The 20,696-nt window shown below is 39.9% G+C and overlaps 1 protein-coding gene across 1 annotated transcript in view; it reads left to right on the top strand.

Annotated features, from left to right (window-relative positions):
- The first annotated feature begins 367 nt into the window (after positions 1–367).
- abl2 (c-abl oncogene 2, non-receptor tyrosine kinase) overlaps positions 368–20,696 on the top strand; it is a 95,617-nt gene continuing 75,288 nt past the window's right edge. Inside the window, exon 1 of the mRNA XM_061977783.2 lies at positions 368–1,012. Coding sequence (XP_061833767.1) covers positions 796–1,012 — 217 coding nt within the window. The 5' untranslated portion in view covers positions 368–795. The remainder of the gene's footprint in view (positions 1,013–20,696) is intronic.

Here is a 20,696-nt window from a genome sequence, read left to right as displayed (position 1 = left end):
GACCTCACCAATGCGCTTTTGGAAGAATGGTCGAAAATTCCGGTAAACACACTCCGCAACCTTGTGGACAGCCTTCCCAGAAGAGTTGAAGCTGGACTAACATCATATTGAACCCAATGGGTTAGGAATGGGATGGCACTTCAAGTTCATATGTGAGTCAAGGCAGGTGGCCAAATACTTTTGGCAATATAGTGTATATAGGACATTAAATACGTGTGTTTTTTCATTTTTACTTGATGATTCTCGCAATGAAAACAGGTGGTGCTTGTAAGAGGCAGCAGTGACATTTAGACGGTTTTAGATTTTAGCACACATTAAAGTAAATTGACCATCTTTTATTGTGGGAGCCTTGCGGGGGAGACTCAACCAACCCCTGCCGCCTTCCGCGACACATCCTCTGTACTGCGGTAAAGATGGCGGCGTCAGAGGGGGCGCGCAGCAGCCGGACAACGGCGACAGCTTTTTGAAAATGCTGCTCATTTTCGCTACTCTCGCTCGTTAATTTTCGGACTCGACGACCACCTATATCCCCCCGGAGCGAACGGAGTGGCTGTCAAGCTGCTCGGGTTGTCATTTTAACTCCAGACCGGGTGGATTTATGCGACTAGTTAGTTGGCTAACCCAGCTAGCTAACAGGGGAGAGTCCGCCGAGGAGAAGACCACGAAGGCGGGGGGAAGAAGAGGACCGCGGTTCGGTACTCTGGCGTCTCCGGCTCATGGGAATGTGAGCCAGCGGTCCGCGGGAGGGTGTGCTCGCTTCGTCCTGAACGTCCTGACCAACTCCGAACTACCGGGATGGGACAGCAGGTAGGCCGCGTCGGTGAGGGCGCATCGACCGGACTTCAGCCGCCACAGCCCCACGCGTCCCAACCGCACCAAGTGAAGGGGAGCCGGGGTAGCGTCGCTGGGAGGAGACCCCGGGAAGCCGGCAGTAACATCGGTACACCGCCAGGCAGGACAGCGGCGATCAATGTCCCTGATCCGTCGATTAATATATTCACCAAGCACTCAGGTAACATGATCAATAATGCAGTGTTATTATCTCATTTGTTGCCGCTTTTTAGCATGGGCTAGTTAGCGGAAATAGCCTCACCAACCAACACTAGCCTGCACTGGCACTCATTTTTCTGTTCTTTTGTTCCCATTATAAATGTTGATTACACTTCATATGTTCTAAAAACTGCATTTTTACCACTGTGTTACATGGCTTTTCCTTTTAACAACACTCAGTAAACGTTTGGGAACTGAGGAGACCAATTTTTGAAGCTTTTCAGGTGGAATTATTTCCCATTCTAGCTTGATGTACAGTTTAAGTTGTTCAACAGTCTGTGGTCTCCGTTGTGGTATTTTAGTCTTCATAATGCACCACACATGTTCAATGGGAGACAGGTCTGGACTACAGGCAGGCCAGTTTAGTACCCGCACTTTTTTTCTATGAAGCCACACTTTTGTAACACGTACAGAATGAAATAAGCAGGGGCGTCCATGATAACGTTGCTTGGATGGCAACATATGTTGCTCCAAAACCTGTATGTTACCTTTCAGCATTAATGGTGCCTTCACAGATGTGTAAGTTAGCCATGCCTTGGGCACTAATACACCCCCATACCATCACAGATGCTGGCTTTTGAACTTTGCGCCTATAACAACCCGGATGGTTCTTTTCCTCCTGAGGGATCAACGGTCCGTAATATCATCACTTATGTGCAGTGATTTGTCCAGATTCTCTGAACCTTTTGATGATATTATGGACCGTAGATGGTGAAATCCCTAAATTCCTTGTAATAGCTCGTTAAAAAATGTGGTTCCTAAATTGTTCGATAATTTGCTCACAAAGTGGTGACTCTCGCCCCATCCTTGTTTGTGAATGACTGAGCATTGCATGGAAGCTGCTTTTATACCCAAACGTGGCACCCACCTGTTCCCAATTAGCCTGTTCACCTGTGGGATGTTCCACATAAGTGTTTGATGAGCATTCCTCAACTTTCTCAGTCTTTTTTGCCACTTGTGCCAGCTTTTTTGAAACATGTTGCAGGCATCAAATTCCAAATGAGCTAATATTTGCAAAAAATAACGTTTTCCAGTTCGAACGTTAAGTATCTCGTCTTTGCAGTCTAAGGCTGTAGCTAACGATTATTTTTCTATCGATTAATCTATAGATTATTTTTTTCGATTAATCGGTTAATCTATAGATTATTTTTCCTTTTACCGATTATTTTTTATATTTAAAATGAAGATGAAAAAATAAATGTAGGCCAGTTTTTTCAAAAGGCATGGCTTTTATTTACAAAAAAAAAAAAGTATGGCCACTCAGTCAAATTTGACAACAACATGACAAAATATTCTGTAACAATGTAAACATTTAAAACTTTTAACATTTAACAAAATTAAAAGTAGCTTATTTGCTTTTTAATGTGCAAATATAAAATAAACATACAGTGCAAATCTTAATATTCTGCAATAGTATAAGTATTTCAAAAGTAAAAGTATTGCTTATTTTGCTTTAAAATGTGCAAAAATAAAGATAAATATCCAATACAAAAAAGTGCGTATTTCCTTGCCTAGTATTCGCATGCCTCGAATTACTGCCAGGTCAAACTAGTTTCGCAAAATAATTAGCGCATGCTTGGCCTTACCGCCGGCTCAGGATTAACGTCGGATCAAACTCGTTTCACAAAATATTAATTTTATTAGCACATGTCTGGAATTTTCGCCGGGTCAAACTCGTTTCGCAAAATAATTAGCATATGTCTAGAACTTCTGCTGGGTCAAACTCGTCACGTCATGAGTGACACTTCACCTGTCATCATTTTCAAAATGGAGGAGGCTGATTTCAATAATTTGAAATCGCATAAAGGGAAGAAGATTAAGAGCTATTCAGTAGGATTTAAGGTCCAAGCTATTGAATATGCTAAAAAGAACAGTAAGCAGCTATCTTTTATTAATATACCGTAGCTGCGTGTGTCAAATATGAGTCATTAAATGACTCCCGCCTCCTGTTGGTAGAGGGCGCTAGTGATCCTTCTTGCGACTACCGGTACTGCAGAAGACCGGCGCTGCAGAAGAAGACAACAAGCCACAAGAGTGAGCAGCGATCGTTTGCTTGCACTTTTAACATGGAGGATTACATATCTAAAATAAAACAGTTTTCTAAACTGGACTTTCACTCGAAGCAGGAGGTAATACTTAAAGGAATATCTCCATCGAGACAGAGAGACTTTTAAAACTGAAGAAAGATAAGGAAGACTTCTATAAACAAGTTATCGATGCTTTTGATCAGAAGCAGCTGCGCATGGACTCATAAGTAAAGGTAAGACCATAATAAAGTTTTTTTTTATTAAATGTGCTTTTCATGATTTGAGTTTGAGTTTATTTCGAACATGGTATCCTTACATCACTCAAATTTATAAGCGCAGGCCTAAATTTACCCCACGCCTTTTGGTAAGCACAGGAGTGAGAAGAGGTTTTAAATTAATTAGCGCCCCGGCGGCTATTCAAGGAAATACGGTATGCGACGCGTCGACGCACAAAAACGGCGTCGACGTATTTACGTAATCGATGACGTCGACGCGTCGTTTCAGCCTTATTGCAGTCTATTCAGTTGAATATAGGTTGAAAAGGATTTGCAAATCATTGTATTCGGTTTTTATTTACCATTTACACAACGTGCCAACTTCACTGGTTTTGGGTTTTGTAAAAACATGAATAGCAAAACAAATGTTCTGTTCTTTTTGTTCCCATTATAAATGTTGATTACACTTAATATGTCCTAAAAACGGATTTATCTCACGTATGTGTTGCATGTTACTGCAAGGCAATGTTATAAAGCAGTGGTCCCCAACCACCGGTCCGTGACGCATTTGCTACCAGGCCGCACAGAGACATTAAATAATTTCTAACACAGTGCTTTTCAACCTTTTTTGAGCCAAGGCACATTTTTTTCATTGAAAAAATCCAGAGGCACACCGCTAGCAGAAAACATAAAAAAATTAAACTCAGCAGCCGATATTGACAGTAAAAAGTCGTTCTCTCAATTGTTGGATATAAATTCAAACCATAACCAAGCATGCATCACTATAGCTCGTCTCAAAGTAGGTGTACTGTCACGACCTGTCGCATCACGCCGTGACTTATTTTGAGTTTTTTTGGTGTTTTCCTGTGTGTAGTGTTTTAGTTCTTGTCTTGCGCTCCTATTTTGTTGTTGATTGTCTTGTCATGTACGGACGGATGTACTTTGTGGACGCCATCTGCTGCTCCACACGCTATTGTCCAGCATGCTGTTTTTGTTTACTTTGTAGCCAGTTCAGTTTTAGTTTCGTTTTGCATAGCCTTCCCTAAGCTTTAATGCCTTTTCTTAGCGGCACTCGCCTTTTGTTTATTTTTGGTTTAAGCATTAGATACCTTTTTACCTGCACTATGCCTCCTGCTGTCGTCTGCATATTGTGATCACGACAAAACATGATCCCGACTTCTACAAAGCAGTTAGCTACCTGCTGCCACTTACTGATATGGAAGAGTATTACACGGTTACTCTGCCGCGCTCTCCACAGAACACACACTCAACAACGGCACATTATTTGCGGATTATAATTACTGGCTTGCAAAAAATATTTTTAACCCAATTAGGTGAAATTACATAATCTCCCACGGCATACCAGAAAATATCTCATATATCTTTAAAAACACTGTTGTAACAGACCGCATTTTCTCCTATTGAACTATCGCCAGTCCCACCAGACACATCAATAAGCTTGTTCATAGATGTATTATAAAACTCCTGATAGGAAGTTGCCATTTGCTATATTTGTTACATCTTTGTTACATGGGACAATGCGCATTAATAAACATATAAAATGTAAAGATGCCAAATTGTAGCCAAAAGCTAGGTCCCATCTGCAGTCCGCGGCAGGTTAATGACCTAAGATCAGGGCAGATCAGGAACAAAGTGACCATAGGAGTTATGGAAAAGTGCTAAATTGTTGCATATAATAATTGTGCTGAAGGAAGTAAATCCACATTCCTTTGGCCTAGTAAGTTAAAGTGCTGGTATTATTGCACATAGTCCTATTACATGAGTATTTAGCAATAACAGATGTACAGTATTTACGCATGGAAAATTGGACCAAAAAAGCTAACATTAGTGTATCTACGTATAAAGAATATTGCACAAAATATAACTTTTAGTATGGAAATAGAAATCCACATAAATCTATTGGAACTAATGGCAAGTATGTCTAGCTTTATTATATATCCAAGCTCTTGTCCTGGAATGTGATGCGTCACCTATAACCCATCAGATACTAAAGCTAAAAAAAAGCTTATTACTAGCAAAAATGAGTAAAAAACAAGTCTATGAAGAACTTTTTTACAAAAGAAAAAGGCCAGGGGCTCCCTCTAATTCAACGTTACGGTGAGTTTTTTCATGTATTAATTTTTCATGCACTTATTTGCTATATTTATCTGCCACACGTGAAAGGCCGGCCCGTGAAAATAATGCCATATTAAACCGGTCCCTGGTGCAAAAAAAGGTTGGAGACCCCTGTTATAAAGGATGCCCAATTTTCATAGCCTGCGGGCTGGTTGAGATCCCCGCATCTGATTGTCGCTTTAGTAAACAATGATCCCTCGCCTCGGGAAGTTTAGCAGCAATTCCAGTCCATTAACTCACCATAGTTACAATTTTGAGTGGTTTTGTCATGCTCACTTGCATCCTGTCCGATCAGGCTACTGTTACAGCACACACAGCAAGCTCCATGATCCACTGGGGGGGATCTTTTGTGAATAATTTAGGTCACCTTCTGTCATTGCACGGCTACGGTCATGCTGGCTGGATTATGTTTTGATATCTTGATGTGTGTCTTGTCTTCTTTTGTGGAAGATTAGTCACATCGCTGCTTTTATTTCATTTCATTTGAGATACCAGTCCGACTGGCTGATGCATCACAACATGTCATAGCATGTAAACATTCTCTCTATAGGGGGTGTGACCATAATTGAGTTAGATTAGAGTGTTTCCCACAAAAATGCTCTGTATTTCTGGTGGGGGAGTAATAATGTAATTGTTGAGTTTGCGTAATTGGTCGTGACACATTTGCAAACTAGTTAATACAAAACCCAAAACCAGTGAAGTTGGCATGTTGTGTAAATTGTAACTAAAAACAGAATACAATTATTTGCAAATCCTTTTCAACTTTTATTCAATGCAATAGACTGCAAAGACAAGATATTAAATGTACGAAATGAGGAACGTACATTGTTTTTTGCAAATAATCACTTCGAATTTAATGGCAGCAACACATTGCAAACAAGTTGGCACAAGGGCATTTTTACCACTGTGTTACATGGCCTTTCCTTTTAACAACACTCAGGCCCCGTTACACTAAGCCGGATAAGGTTATCCAGGGTATATCCCACCTTACCTTATCCGTGTCCACACACAACAATGCCACCGTTTAAGACCCCTCCCCCCTCCGTCCACTGGTGCAACGCGACCTAATATGCATGCGCGGAAAATGCGCACGTCATAGTCACGTCCAGTGTTGCTTTGTGTGCAAGTTCTTAAATTTAACTTATCTGAACAATATCCATTGTTGTGGTATTTCAATTAACTGGAATCCTTTGTGCTGTGGGGCCCTATTGTAGTGAATCACACCTGAGCCATCATAAATTAATCAAATCTTGATTAGACACGTAAACAATGTGATAAATAACATTTTACAACAATCAGTCTCGGGATCTAGATATCTGGTCAAGACACTCCTCACTCTTTTGCCTTCACCTTCATTGTCTATTCCTTTTTGGTGACTTTATATACCGGTACTCTCGACCTAGACGTTGGGTCCGCGACATACATGGCGGACGATAACTGATACAGTCTGCTTTGCCAGTCCAAAAGCATTTGCCGTTTTCCGTAGTTAGTCTTCCCTCGATGGCCAGGTAATACAAAGCACAGGCTACTCTTTTTATCACATCCACGGGAGCCCGCATTCTCGTTGACTCTCCTTTGACAAGTGGACGAAGTTTTTCGCTAAGTAGCTGACCCGGACATTCGAAAGTTCTCTTGCCGTCTGAGAAGTGTTGTATCCGAAATAGCTGCAATCGCTTTCTCTTAAGGTATTCATGTGTGATTTCCACAAGCGTCTGTACAGGCGGAAGGAGAAACACAGACATGTCTGGATGACTCGCCTTCATATTTCCAGTGGTTAGCTCCGAGTTATGAAACCGCTTTATTTTAGAAGCTGGCTGTGGCACGTTCTTTCTGACGTCACTTCCTGTGCGGAGATTCAAGAAATACACGGCGCACTTACCCGTGCAAAAATTTGTCCAAGTAGGGGGACCTTAAACGCTGGTTTAGTGTGGCTGAAACGGGGCTTAGGCTAAATAATTATTTGTTTAAGGGAAACGACTTAGTGTAGACATAGCCTCAGTAAACGTTTGGGAACTGAGGAGACCAATGTACAGCTTAAGTTGTTCAACAGTTCTTGGTTTTTTAAGCTTCATATTGCGCCACACATTTTCAATGGGAGACAGGTCTGGACCACAGGCAGACCAGCCTAGTACCAGCACTCTTTTACTATGAAGCCATGCTGTTGTAACACGTGCAGAATGTGGCTTGGCATTGTTTTGCTGAAATAAGCAGGGGCGTCCATGATAACGTTGCTTGGATGGCAACATATGTTGCTCCAAAACCTGTATGTTACCTTTCAGCATTAATGGTGCCTTCACAGATGTGTAAGTTACCCATGCCTTGGGCACTAATACACCCCCATACCATCACAGATGCTGGCTTTTGAACTTTGTGCCTAGAACAATCCGGATGGTTCTTTTACTCCTGAGGGATCAAAGGTCCGTAATATCATCGCTTATGTGCAGTGATTTCTCCAGATTCTCTGAACCTTTTGATGATATTATGGACCGTACATGGTGAAATCTCAAAATTCCTTGCAATAGCTGGTTGAGAAATGTTGTTCTTAAACTGTTGTACAATTTGTTCACGCATTTGTTTACAAAGTGGTGACCCTCGCCCCATCCGTCTTTGTGAATTACTGAGCATTTCATGGAAGCTGCATTTACACCCAATCATGGCACCCACCTGTTCCCAATTAGCCCGTTCACCTGTGGGATGTTCCAAATAAGTGTTTGATGAGCATTCCTCAACTGTTTCAGTCTTTTTTGCCACTTGTGCCAGCTTTTTTTAAACATGTTGCAGGCATCAAATTCCAAATGAGCTAATATTTGCAAAAAATAACAACGTTTTCCAGTTCGAACGTTGAGTATCTTATCTTTGCAGTCTATTCAGTTGGATAGGTTGAAAAGGATTTGCTAATCTTTGTATTCTGTTTGTATTTACAAGTTTACACAACATGCCAACTTCACTGCTTTTGGGTTTTGTAAAAACATGAATAGCGAAACACATGATAACAAGAGCAGTGATTCTCAAACTTTTTTTTTTTTTACCAAGTACCACCTCAAAAAAAGCTTGGCTCCATAATGACCAACATCAAAATACAGTAACGTAGTAGGTCTAAGTATTAATTAAAAAACAATGCAGATGTGTAACAACTATATATAATATTCTTCGCCACTGTCACATGACACATAGTTGGAACAGTAACATTGTGTTTGAATACAGGAAAATAAAACACCTTTTTTAATGTTTAAAAAAAAAAAAAAAAGTAATATATTAACGAACTGGATCTTATGTTATGTTATGTTCTACATGTTGTGGTTTCCCATGGCCTTGAAGACATCATTGTTACGTGCAGCTTTCTCTACCAATGTTCGTCGTTTAGTGTTCTGCGGGGTTGATTGGACAAGCGGTAGGAAATGGATGGATGAAAAAAAATTTTTTTCCCACATACTAGCCGCACCAGATTGTAAGCCGCAGGTAAGATACGTTGTGAAATTAGCTATTTACACAGAAATATTTTGTAAATGTTTAAACCTTAAATGTTTTCAAACGGTGCCTGCCCTCTAAAATTTAGTGAGTGTGGCTTTATATCCTGGTGCGCGCTATAGCCCGTGAAATACGGTATGTAGCTGACGGTATTTCTAATATTTATTTCTACCGTCCAAAAATGTTGAGACACACACATAGGACGGAGGATTGCTGCAGCGGCACCGATCCTGCGGCACCGATCCTGCACGTCCTTCTGACACGTACAAAATAAAACGCAAAATAGTGCTCGCAAAACGGTGATGCGTGTCACATTGCACGTGCTAAATATTTGCGTTTTCTCTTGCCATTTTGTGGCCAGCATGTATTTTGCATATTAATGAAGACCTATGCAAAATGGATTTTGTGCCTTATTCTGCTCACTTAACAGACGCAATCCACTTAACATATGTTTAGTAGATCAGCTTAGCGTGTGCTAGGGCTGGGCGATATGGCCTTTTTTTAATATCGCGATATTTTAAGGCCATATCGCGATACACGATATATATCTCGATATTTTGCCTTAGCCTTGAATGAACACTTGATGCATATAATCATAGCAGTATGATGATTCTATGTGTCTACATTAAAATATTCTTCTTCATACTGCATTAATATATGCTACTTTAAACTTTCATGCAGAGAAGAAAATCACAACAAAAAAGAAAAATCAAAAAAAATTTCATACGGTGTTGATCTGGAAATGTTTGCCTCGGCATTTTGATGGTGTGGGCGTGTGGCATCGAACAATGTTGACATGCGGAGTGAGCACTCTTCATTCTCTAGCAGGGGACTTTTCAAATGATGCTACATATTAGCAGTGTAGCCGAGTGTCCTGGGTTCGCCTATACAGTGTACTTACCTAATAAAATAATAAACCGGAGACATGAGAGCAGGTTCGGTAGCCACCGCTTTTTTAATGTCAACATCGCACACCTCCTTCCACAACCACACACACCCTACGTCACAGCCCTACGGCAACTCTGGAGGGACAAAACTCCTCCTCCTTACCGAACACACTCCGGTAACTTGGGACACCCTGGACTGTTTGTTACAGCAGTAATGCTACTTTTTATAGCAACGCTTTTTCCCCACACTTGACAAATTACGGTTGTCTGTTCGACATATTCCCACTTGAAGCCAAACCACCGCCAGACGATGGACCCTCTGCTGTTTTTCTTGGGAATTAATTATTCCTCCATTTGTTACCAGATTCGCACCTTCTTTCTCTCATATCACCGCTGGCACCACTCCGCTAGCATCACAGCTAACTTTAGCCATGCTGCTACCTCTCTGCTCAAGGAGGGCGTATACGTATGTGACGTATGTCGTGACATTATGTGACGTGTGTAAGAAGGTGCGCTTGCTGTCTGTGAGAAGGAGACACAGGAAAGAGCGAGGAGAGCCTTTAGTGTAATGCCCGCAACTAAAAGCAACTGCGTGAGGAGGAGAGCCAGAGACAGAGGACGACGAGCGAGCGAGGAAGAGGAGCTGAAAAGCGAGGAAAGAAAGAGAAAAGAGTTGGAAGAGAAAAGAGTTTGTGTTAAATTAAAAGATTGTAAACCTGGCAAAGCCGTCTGGCGTTCAGTCTGTCGGTCCTGAAAGAACCCCACTGCACAAGACGTGTCACAAACGCTAACGTTAATTAGTTGTGCAAATACCTTTTACAACATTAACAGTTACATATACTATGTACAAACGAACAATTAACTTTCACTTTAATCATACTATCATTGTTGTGTTATTAAGCAAAATAAGCAATACTTTTACTTTTGTTGAAATGTTTACACTGTTGTTACAGAATATTTCGTTATGCACTTTTTTGTATTGGATGTTTATCTTTATTTTTGCACATTTTAGCAAATAAGCAATACTTTTACTTTTGTTGAAATGTTTACACTGTTGTTACAGAATATTTCCGTTTTGCAGTTTTTTGTATTAGATGTTTATCTTTATTTTTGCACATTTTAAAGCAAAATAAGCAATACTTTTACTTTTGAAATGCTTATACTATTGCAGAATATTAAGATTTGCACTGGATGTCTACTTTTATATTTGCACATTAAAAAGCAAATAAACTACTTTTAATTTTGTTAAATGTTAAAAGTTTTAAATGTTTACATTGTTACAGAATATTTTGTCATGTTGTTGTCAATGTTGACTGAGTGGTCATACCTTTTTTTTTTTTGTAAATAAAAGCCATGCCTTTTGAAAAAACTGGCCAACATGTATTTTTTCATCTTCATTTTAAATTTAAAAAAAATCGGTAAAAGGAAAAATAATCTGTAGATTAATCGAAAAAAAAAAATCTATAGATTAACCGATTAATCGGAAAAATAATCTATAGATTAATCGATAGAAAAATAATCGTTAGCTGCAGCCTTACCCGCGATATATCGCTTATATCGATATATCGCCCAGCCCTAGCGTGTGCTATTAAGTTTGCACGTGTTTTAGTACATGCAAACCTTTGGTAAATCAGGCCCTTATTAGTAGGAACTGGTCAGTAAAAGACAATCTTTTTTCAACACGTTAGAACTTAACACAAACTCCACTATAAGAAGTATGTGAAGTTGTACGTTGAAACGCTAACAGCAGCACAAAGCTCACTGCTTGCTTCTTTTTTCTGTTATGTTCCACTTTAAAGGAAAAGTGGTGCGCAATTACTGACGCGGTGTCACATTGCTAAGGATTCGTTACCAGTTGCAACTGTAGAAAAAAAGCTGATTTATAAAGCTGTTGGAAATAATTGACAGGTTATATGAGCTTCCCAGTCACAACTACTTTGCACAAGAAGCATTGACACAAACGTACACAATCTCTTAGTATAAATATTATCAACTGTCAAACAGCATCATGAAGCAGTTGGCAGGTTGGTGTTCCTGGCTAAAATCTTTGTGTTTATGCCTTAAAATTATGTTAAAATGATAATAAAAACACAATTGTTAAAGGTAAATTATTTTCAAGTTGCTGTTGACATTTAAACATGTTCTCTTAAACCAGACACTCTATTTCATGTTTTTTGTGTTAAAGATTTGAGCATAGATAAAAAAATTTTTTTTAATTTTTTTTAAAGAAGATTGAAGCTTATATTTTAACTCTTATATTATTTCCACAGCTCTTTCTTTCTTTTCTTTTCTTTTTTTTAATCTCAAAACACCTCTTAAGGTGAATGGAAAAGCAAGTTCACTTTACATAATTGTGGTTAGGGCTGCAACTAACAACTAATTTGATAATCGATTAATCTGTTGATTATTACTTCGATTAATTGATTATAGGGCTGCAACAACTAATCGATTAAATTGATTAAAATCGATTATAAAAATAGTTGGCGATTAATTTAGTCATCGATTTGTTGGATCTATGCTATGCACATGCGTTGAGGATACGTTTTTTTTTTTTTTTTTAACCTTTATTTACAAACTGCAACATTTACAAACAGCTGAGAAACAATAATCAAAATAATAGGGGTGTAACGGTACGTGTATTTGTATCGAACCGTTTCGGTACGGGGATTTGGTTTCGGTGCGGAAGTGTACCGAACGAGTTTCCACATGGACATATTAAGTAGCGTACTGCACGTTGTGTAAACAATACTCAAAACGCCAGACATTTGAGGCATTTAAACTCCGCCCTGACAGCTCCGCAAAAAAGGACATGTCCGGTGAAAAAAGGACGTATGGTCAGGGTATCCTAGCCAGTTAGCTGCTAGCATGCTAGCAAAAGAGGACTAGCAGCTAACGGGCTAGGATACCCTTACCATACGTCCTCTTTTCACCGGACATGTCCTCTTTTGCGGGGCTGTCGGGCGGTGTTTCTTTAATGCCTCAAATGTGCGGCATTTTGAGTTAGGGTTCCGTGTATTTTCAATGTACGTTCAGGGTTAAGAAGGTTAAAAACACAACAAATTGTGCGTGCAGCAGCATTCGTGAGGGAGGGGGAGAGACAGAGAGAGAGAGAGAGAGAGTTGTGATAAATGTGCATGCATCGTAAGGCTCTGCTTTTCATCCATAGATTTATCACATTTAATTTTTTATTATCTATAGCAGGGGTGTCAAAAGTGTGCATTTTTGTGACATTTTCCTTGTTTTATTTAGCAAGCTGAAAGAACATGGCGCCAGTATGCTGTTTTTTTCAATAAAATACTGGCAAGGATAGAAATTTAGTTTGTCTCTTTTATCCGATTATCAATCGATTAATCGTAGTAACAATCGACAGATTAATCGATTATCAAATTAATCGTTAGTTGCAACCCTAATTGATTAATAATCGGATAAAAGAAACAAACTGCATTGCTATCCTTTCCAGTATTTTATTTAAAAATGAATCATATAATAATATAATGTGCTGTTCCATCTAGTGCAGGGGTCGGCAACCCGCGGCTAGGGATGCATGGGATTCTGGGTATTTGTTCTGTTGTGTTTTTGTTGTGTTACGGTGCGGATGTTCTCCCGAAATGTGTTTGTCATTCTTTTTTGGTGTGGGTTCACAGTGTGGCGCATATTAGTAAGAGTGTTAAAGTTGTTTTATACGGCCACCCTCAGTGTGACCTGTATGGCTGTTGCCCAAATTCTGCCTTGCAGTCACTTATGTGTGTCTGCAGAAGCCTCATACAACATGTAACTGGGCTGGCACGCTGCTTATACAGGTTGTAGAGGGCGCTAAAGATAGTGCCATCACGGCACGCCCTTATTGTTGTTGTTTGGGTGAAAATCAGCAGACATCCGATAGAATAGTTGCCCTAAATTGCGGGAGACTCCCGGAAAAATCGGGAGGGTTGGCAAGTATGATGCTGTCAAGCGCCATTCATATAAAACTCGCGGGCCGCACTAACATTACATTTTCATATTAAGGTGCGGGCCGCAAAATAACGTCTCGCGGGTTTATTGGGTCTGGTTTATACATAGCACAAAGCAAAAAAAAATGTTTGTATGCAGTGTTATTTCATTTTAAATTTCAAAAGAGTTTCGTGGCTCCCATTGTTTTCTTTGATTTGTGAAACGGGTCAAAATGGCTCTTTGAGTGGTAAAGGTTGCCGACCCCTGATCTAGTGCTTACATCCTGAACAAGCTTGTGCTGGGTTGTTCCCATTTGTTTCTGTTTTTGTCTCAGTTTGTTGCAGGCTAGCTCACTTTTTCTGAAATGTTCCACGAGACATCTTGCAGCCCCAACCTCTTTTTCAATGTTTGAGTGCTTCAGTGAAGAATTGATCACTAGCTGCAAGGTGTGTCCAGCGCAGCAGACTGAAGACCACCCATGCTTCTCCTCAAGAAGTTTTGCTGCAGCCACAATATTGGCACCATTGTCATGCACAATAGCAATAATTTTGCTTGGGGGAATTTCAAACCTGGCTACTACCTCTTCCAACCATTCTGCAATGTTAGATGCTGAATGCTGCGATGAGGTGGCGACTTGTCCAGGGTGTACCCCGCCTTCCGCCCGATTGTAGCTGAGATAGGCTCCAGCGCCCCCCGCGACCCCAAAGGGAATAAGCGGTAGAAAATGGATGGATGGATAGATGCTGAATGTCTTTTCTCTAGTGGCATGGTCGTAAGGCAGATTGACTTCATGTTCCATTCGTCTACAATGTAATGGCATGTAATGCCAAGATGGGCTTCCGTGGTTACACTTGTCCACACATCAGTCATGAGAGCAATTTTGTCTGGGTGGCTTTTATGTCAGTCTTCACTGCTTGGAATGTCTGCTCGTACTTCCTCTCCATCAGTTTGGTAAAATGAGTCCTGGAGAGAAGAATGTAACCAGGGTTGAGGACTTGAATCATTTGTCTAAAACAGAGGTTCTTAACCTTGTTGGAGGTACCGAACCCCACCAGTTTCATATGCGCATGCACCAAACCCTTCTTTAGTGAAAAATAAAATGTTTTTTTTTCAAATTGAAGACAAAGTTATATGTTTTTGGTAACACTTTAGTATGGGGAACATATTCTAAGTAAAAAATATTTAATTTAGAGTTATTTGGTTAAGGTTAGGGTCAGGGTTAGAGGGTTAGGGTTATAATAAGGCCTTGCCGAATAAGGCATTAATAAGTACTTACTAATGACTAGTTAAAAGCCATTATCTTACTAATTTGCATTATATTGTGTATAGCGGTATAGCTCGGTTGGTAGAGTGGCCGTGCCAGCAACTTGAGGGTTCCAGGTTCGATCCCCGCTTCTGCCATCCAAGTCACTGCCGTTGGGTCCTTGGGCAAGACACTTTACCCTCCTGCTCCCAGTGCCACCCACACTGGTTTAAATGTAACTTAGATATTGGGTTTCACTATGTATAAGCGCTTTGAGTCACTAGAGAAAAGCGCTATATAAATATAATTCACTTCACACTTCACTTCACTTATTTGGACACTAGGGAAACATATTCTAAGTAGTAAAGACTTAATTTTGAGTTATTTGGTTAGGGTTAGGGTCAGGGTTAGAGGGTTAGGGTTATAATAAGGCCATGCCGAATAAGGCATTAATAAGTACTTACTAATGACTAGTTAAGAGCCATTATGTTACTAAATTGCATGTTAATAAGCAACTAATTAATGGTGAATATGTTCCCCATACTAAAGTGTTACCATGTTTTTTTACTGGTGCATAAAATGAACCGTGCATGAACATCACATTGTTCAAACAACAAAACCAACACAGTGCATAAACTCACAACGAATTACACACCTGCAAATCAATCAGCTGTTGCCGTATCCGTAATACGCCGATAGGGAGAAGTTTGTATTTACACGATGAGTCGGGTGTGTTTTGACCTCCGCCAAACCCCTGAGGCCGACTCACCGAACCCCTAGGGTTCGATCGAACCCAGGTTAAGAACCACTGGTCTAAAACCTTCATCCTCCACCATTGATAGTGGCCTCATGTCAGTTACCAACATATTCAGGATACCATGCGTAACATATTCAGTCAATACAGCCGCTTGCTGTGTTATGCAGACCTTCCTTTGTACCAAGTCGTTAATGATGGGTTGTTTCTTTCTGACATGAGAGAAACCATATAATGAACGTACATAGTAGCATCATTTACATGTAACTCAATACATACCTAGTTGATTTAATTCATAATTTCTGATGTAAAAGGCAAATACGCCACCACATTAAAAAAAACCTAAATTAAATAAATGGACATTGGGGATACAGCATACACCAATAATAACACAGAGCTCATCAGATCAGAACTGGATCAGATATTGTACACGTTTCTGTTGTGAATAATAAAGGATTCATTTTAGGATGCATCTGAATAATAGCACCTTCACAACGTTTAGTTATACTAAAGCGTCACTCAAATATAAATAGATTTATATAGCTTTATTGGGCCTGGCTACATTGATCCATTATGAAACAAACCTGAGATATTTCTGTCCGTTACGTTTATTTTGAAATTGGTAACCGTGCGTTTTCTCTCTCAAAACAGAGTCAAATCTACCGGAGACACATTATCAGCCCCGTGTTGCAACAAAGAGATAACGTTAACGTTACTCAGAAAAAAAGAGCTGACGTGCTGAACTCATGAATGCCTGTTGCGACTCAAAACAACACAGAAAATGAAGTCGTCGCACTCTCCAAAAAGTTCGTAACACTCTGAAAGTTAATAGTGAAGTGAAGTGAATTATATTTATATAGCGCTTTTTCTCTAGTGACTCAAAGCGCTTTTACATAGTGAAACCCAATATCTAAGTTACATTTAAACCAGTGTGGGTGGCACTGGGAGCAGGTGGGTAAAGTGTCTTGCCCAAGAACCCAACGACAGTGACTAGGATGGCGGAAGCGGGGATCGAACCTGGAACCCTCAAGTTGCTGGCACGGCCACTCTACCAACCGAGCTATACACAACAGTTGCTGCTGCGCTTCCTTAAAAGAAATCTCCTCGTTAACATAAGATTAAAAACACACAAAGACGGACACAACGGATCAATGTACCCGGACTATGGACTTAAAAAGTTACGTACCGTGAGTTCCCTTCATCCATGGCTCCAACATGTTTCCTCTTCAGGTGCGCCCGACCCGAAGTGATGTTATACTTGCGTGCCATGCGAGGTCCATGCTGCACATTTTCCAGGAAACTGTCTTCTTTGAAGTCTTTAGAGTAAAGTGTTCCCTCACTTTTGACGACTTAGGTCGTGCACTTTTCTTCATTGAAGCATTAACCTCCAGATGTTTCTCCGCTGAACTATCAGTACTGCTTTCCTCCACCATTTTTCGAATGTTTCCAGACAAAGGAGACTGCGTCCTCACGTGAGCTGCACATGACACATCATTGGCTGGCTTACTGCCACCTCATGAGACGTAGCCGCAGCGCATGCGCATAGTATAGATCCAACGAATCTATGACTAAATTAATCACCAACTATTTTTTTAATCGATTTAATTCGATTAGTTGTTGCATCTCTAATTGTGGTTCATTCTCTCTATTGAACCATATCCAATTGTAATTCTGATTTGCACAGTATGTGAAAATACCATTTAAACATCACAAAATTCCACAATTTCAGACAGACATTTTTTATATTCTGCTCCGAATGTCTTCGGCAATTTCCGTAGTTTCATCGTCGGATGATGTCACGATGGGAACATTTCTGCACTCTGACCATATCAGCAAATCAGTCACAATGGAAGCATGCAAAAACTACAAAGGGATGTGCTGTCTATCAATAACAATTCATATGCAAGCCATGAACATCTGTTTTTTTAAATGCATTTTAAGTCAGAAATTTAAAAAAAAGTCAGCTAACAATTGAGTCAATGGGGGCTCTCTATTCCGCCCACAGAGTCCTTTAAATAAACATCCAAAACCTGCCAACATTACTCTATGTACATGTTGTGACCTGAATATTAACCAAATATTAGCGATATATTTGTTATAAGTGCCAAAGCGACAAACTATTTTTTAGCAGCGCATTGATAAAAGAGAGATAACTCGCTTGTGCTGCAGCATTTCGGCTGTCAAAGTTATTCTAGGTTATAAATCATGCCTCTCATCTGGATAATAGGAGGATTTAGCCATAAATCTAGAAATTGGTCATTTGTGACATTTAATTTATACTCGGGAATGGAGACAAAGACAGGACCATCAAAGACGGCGTCTGCAGACAGCACCTTTACTTTTTAGTCCTTTGTGTGGATTATGATTAATTCTTCAACTAAACGGGAAGATATGAACATCCTATCAGTCGTTGTTGCAATGAGAGCAGACATTGTGCAACCAGTGATCATTTTATTATGTTCGTAGTTTGTATTTCTTGTTTAACTCTTAGCAATACTACTACATGATGCAAGTGTTTCACTAAAGCTAGATCTGCTTAGAACACAGCTTTTAAAACGTGTCGCTCAGCCTCCTTATATTCAGGCTAAAAAATAAAAGGTTCTGATCATAATTTGTCACAAAGTAATCGTTGTCTCTCACAAAGTCTGCATGATTAGCATTGTTGTTGGTGGCGACGGGATCTGTGGTACCTACCTCTACGTTACGCATCACATGACTGGCTTGCTCATTATCTCTAAAAATGGCTCGGGAACCGACGTGAGATTGATGACATTTTTATCACATCTGTTTACTCACAAACTTTACGTTTTTTGGTGGTATAAATCGGATACATATTATAAGAGCTTCAACAGAGAGGCATTACTGTATTTTCCACCCTATTGGTACTTTAAGTTGAGGTCCTAATATGCAAAACTTAATTTTCTTACTTGTTGGTACGTGTTTTTGTGTATTTGGGATCCCCATCAGTCCTGAAATTTAAAATAAATTCATGGGATAGATAATTAGTGACGTCAACGGATATCTCCATATATGATAAGAGATTTACCCGGAGAGCTTTGCGCTAATCCGCCATTGTAGTTGGACGCTGTTGTCAATAAGTACCTTCTTTTTCTCCATCCTCTTGTTGTGGGGCCGACTGGCTCGTACATGCACATGCATCCTGTGCTGTTGCCATTACTAATACAACGTAGCAATAGTTGTGACTTATATCTGTCAGTAGTCTCATATGTAAGTGCTAAAAACTACAACATGGCTGACAGGGAGAAGACAAAGTTGAAGTGGAGACATGTAAATAAGACCGCCTACAAAACGGTGCATCCTGAAGAGATGGTGAGAAAGCAGCTTGAAGATGGTATGTAAAACAATCTATGCAAAATTTTTACCAAATTACCGTTACATGCTATGTAGGAAAAAATCATAGTATGACCCTTTGTAATATTTTTATGTGCATTTGCACATGTAACTCTTAAATTTCAAATAAGACTTAGACAAACTTTAATGATCCACAAGGGAAATTCTTCAACACAGTAGCTCAGTTACAATGATGGAAAGTGTAAGGATGGAAAGGACAATGCAGGTATAAATAGACTAATATAGCGATAAAAAATCTAACATATACAGGTAAAAGCCAGTAAATTAGAATATTTTGAAAAACTTGATTTATTTCAGTAATTGCATTCAAAAGGTGTAACTTGTACATTATATTTATTCATTGCACACAGACTGATGCATTCAAATGTTTATTTCATTTAATTTTGATGATTTGAAGTGGCAACAAATGAAAATCCAAAATTCCGTGTGTCACAAAATTAGAATATTACTTAAGGCTAATACAAAAAAGGGATTTTTAGAAATGTTGGCCAACTGAAAAGTATGAAAATGAAAAATATGAGCATGTACAATACTCAATACTTGGTTGGAGCTCCTTTTGCCTCAATTACTGCGTTAATGCGGCGTGGCATGGAGTCGATGAGTTTCTGGCACTGCTCAGGTGTTATGAGAGCCCAGGTTGCTCTGATAGTGGCCTTCAACTCTTCTGCGTTTTTGGGTCTGGCATTCTGCATCTTCCTTTTCACAATACCCCACAGATTTTCTATGGGGCTAAGGTCAGGGGAGTTGGCGGGCCAATTTAGAACAGAAATACCATGGTCCGTAAACCAGGCACGGGTAGATTTTGCGCTGTGTGCAGGCGCCAAGTCCTGTTGGAACTTGAAATCTCCATCTCCATAGAGCAGGTCAGCAGCAGGAAGCATGAAGTGCTCTAAAACTTGCTGGTAGACGGCTGCGTTGACCCTGGATCTCAGGAAACAGAGTGGACCGACACCAGCAGATGACATGGACCCAAAACCATCACTGATGGTGGAAACTTTACACTAGACTTCAGGCAACGTGGATCCTGTGCCTCTCCTGTCTTCCTCCAGACTCTGGGACCTCGATTTCCAAAGGAAATGCAAAATTTGCATGGTTGGGTGATGGTTTGGGGTGCCATGTCATCTGCTGGTGTAATGGCAAAGAGGTATGATTAAATAAGCTCTGTTTCTTCCTACTCCTTTTTGAACATATTGAAAAGAGAAACTGGAAATTGTGATGTATAATGTTGTAATTGTATGCATGGTTGAAATAAACTCAGACTCAGTAAAGCTTTCTATTCTTTTCTAACCTAATTCTAGATCAGTGGTTCTTAACCTTGTTGGAGGTACCAAGCCCCACCAGTTTCATATGCGCATTCACTGAAACCTTCTTTAGTGAAAAAAAATATATATATATATTTTTTTAAATTCAAGGCAAAGTTATATGTTTTTTTTACTGGTGCACACAATGAACCGTGCATGAACATCACTTTGTTCAAAGAACAAAACCAACACAATGCATGAACAACAAATTACACACCTGCAAATCAGTGCGACTTCTGCTGTTGCCTTTGAGAGACCAGTTCAGATATGCGTGGCTTCACCTTGGCAAGTGCCCCTCTCCTGTCTTGTTAAA

This window comes from Nerophis lumbriciformis, linkage group LG18 (assembly GCF_033978685.3).
Source record: "Nerophis lumbriciformis linkage group LG18, RoL_Nlum_v2.1, whole genome shotgun sequence".
NCBI classification, from domain to species: domain Eukaryota; kingdom Metazoa; phylum Chordata; class Actinopteri; order Syngnathiformes; family Syngnathidae; genus Nerophis; species Nerophis lumbriciformis.
Note: the sequence above shows the minus strand (reverse complement) of the source record. Positions and strands in the feature narration are given on the sequence as shown.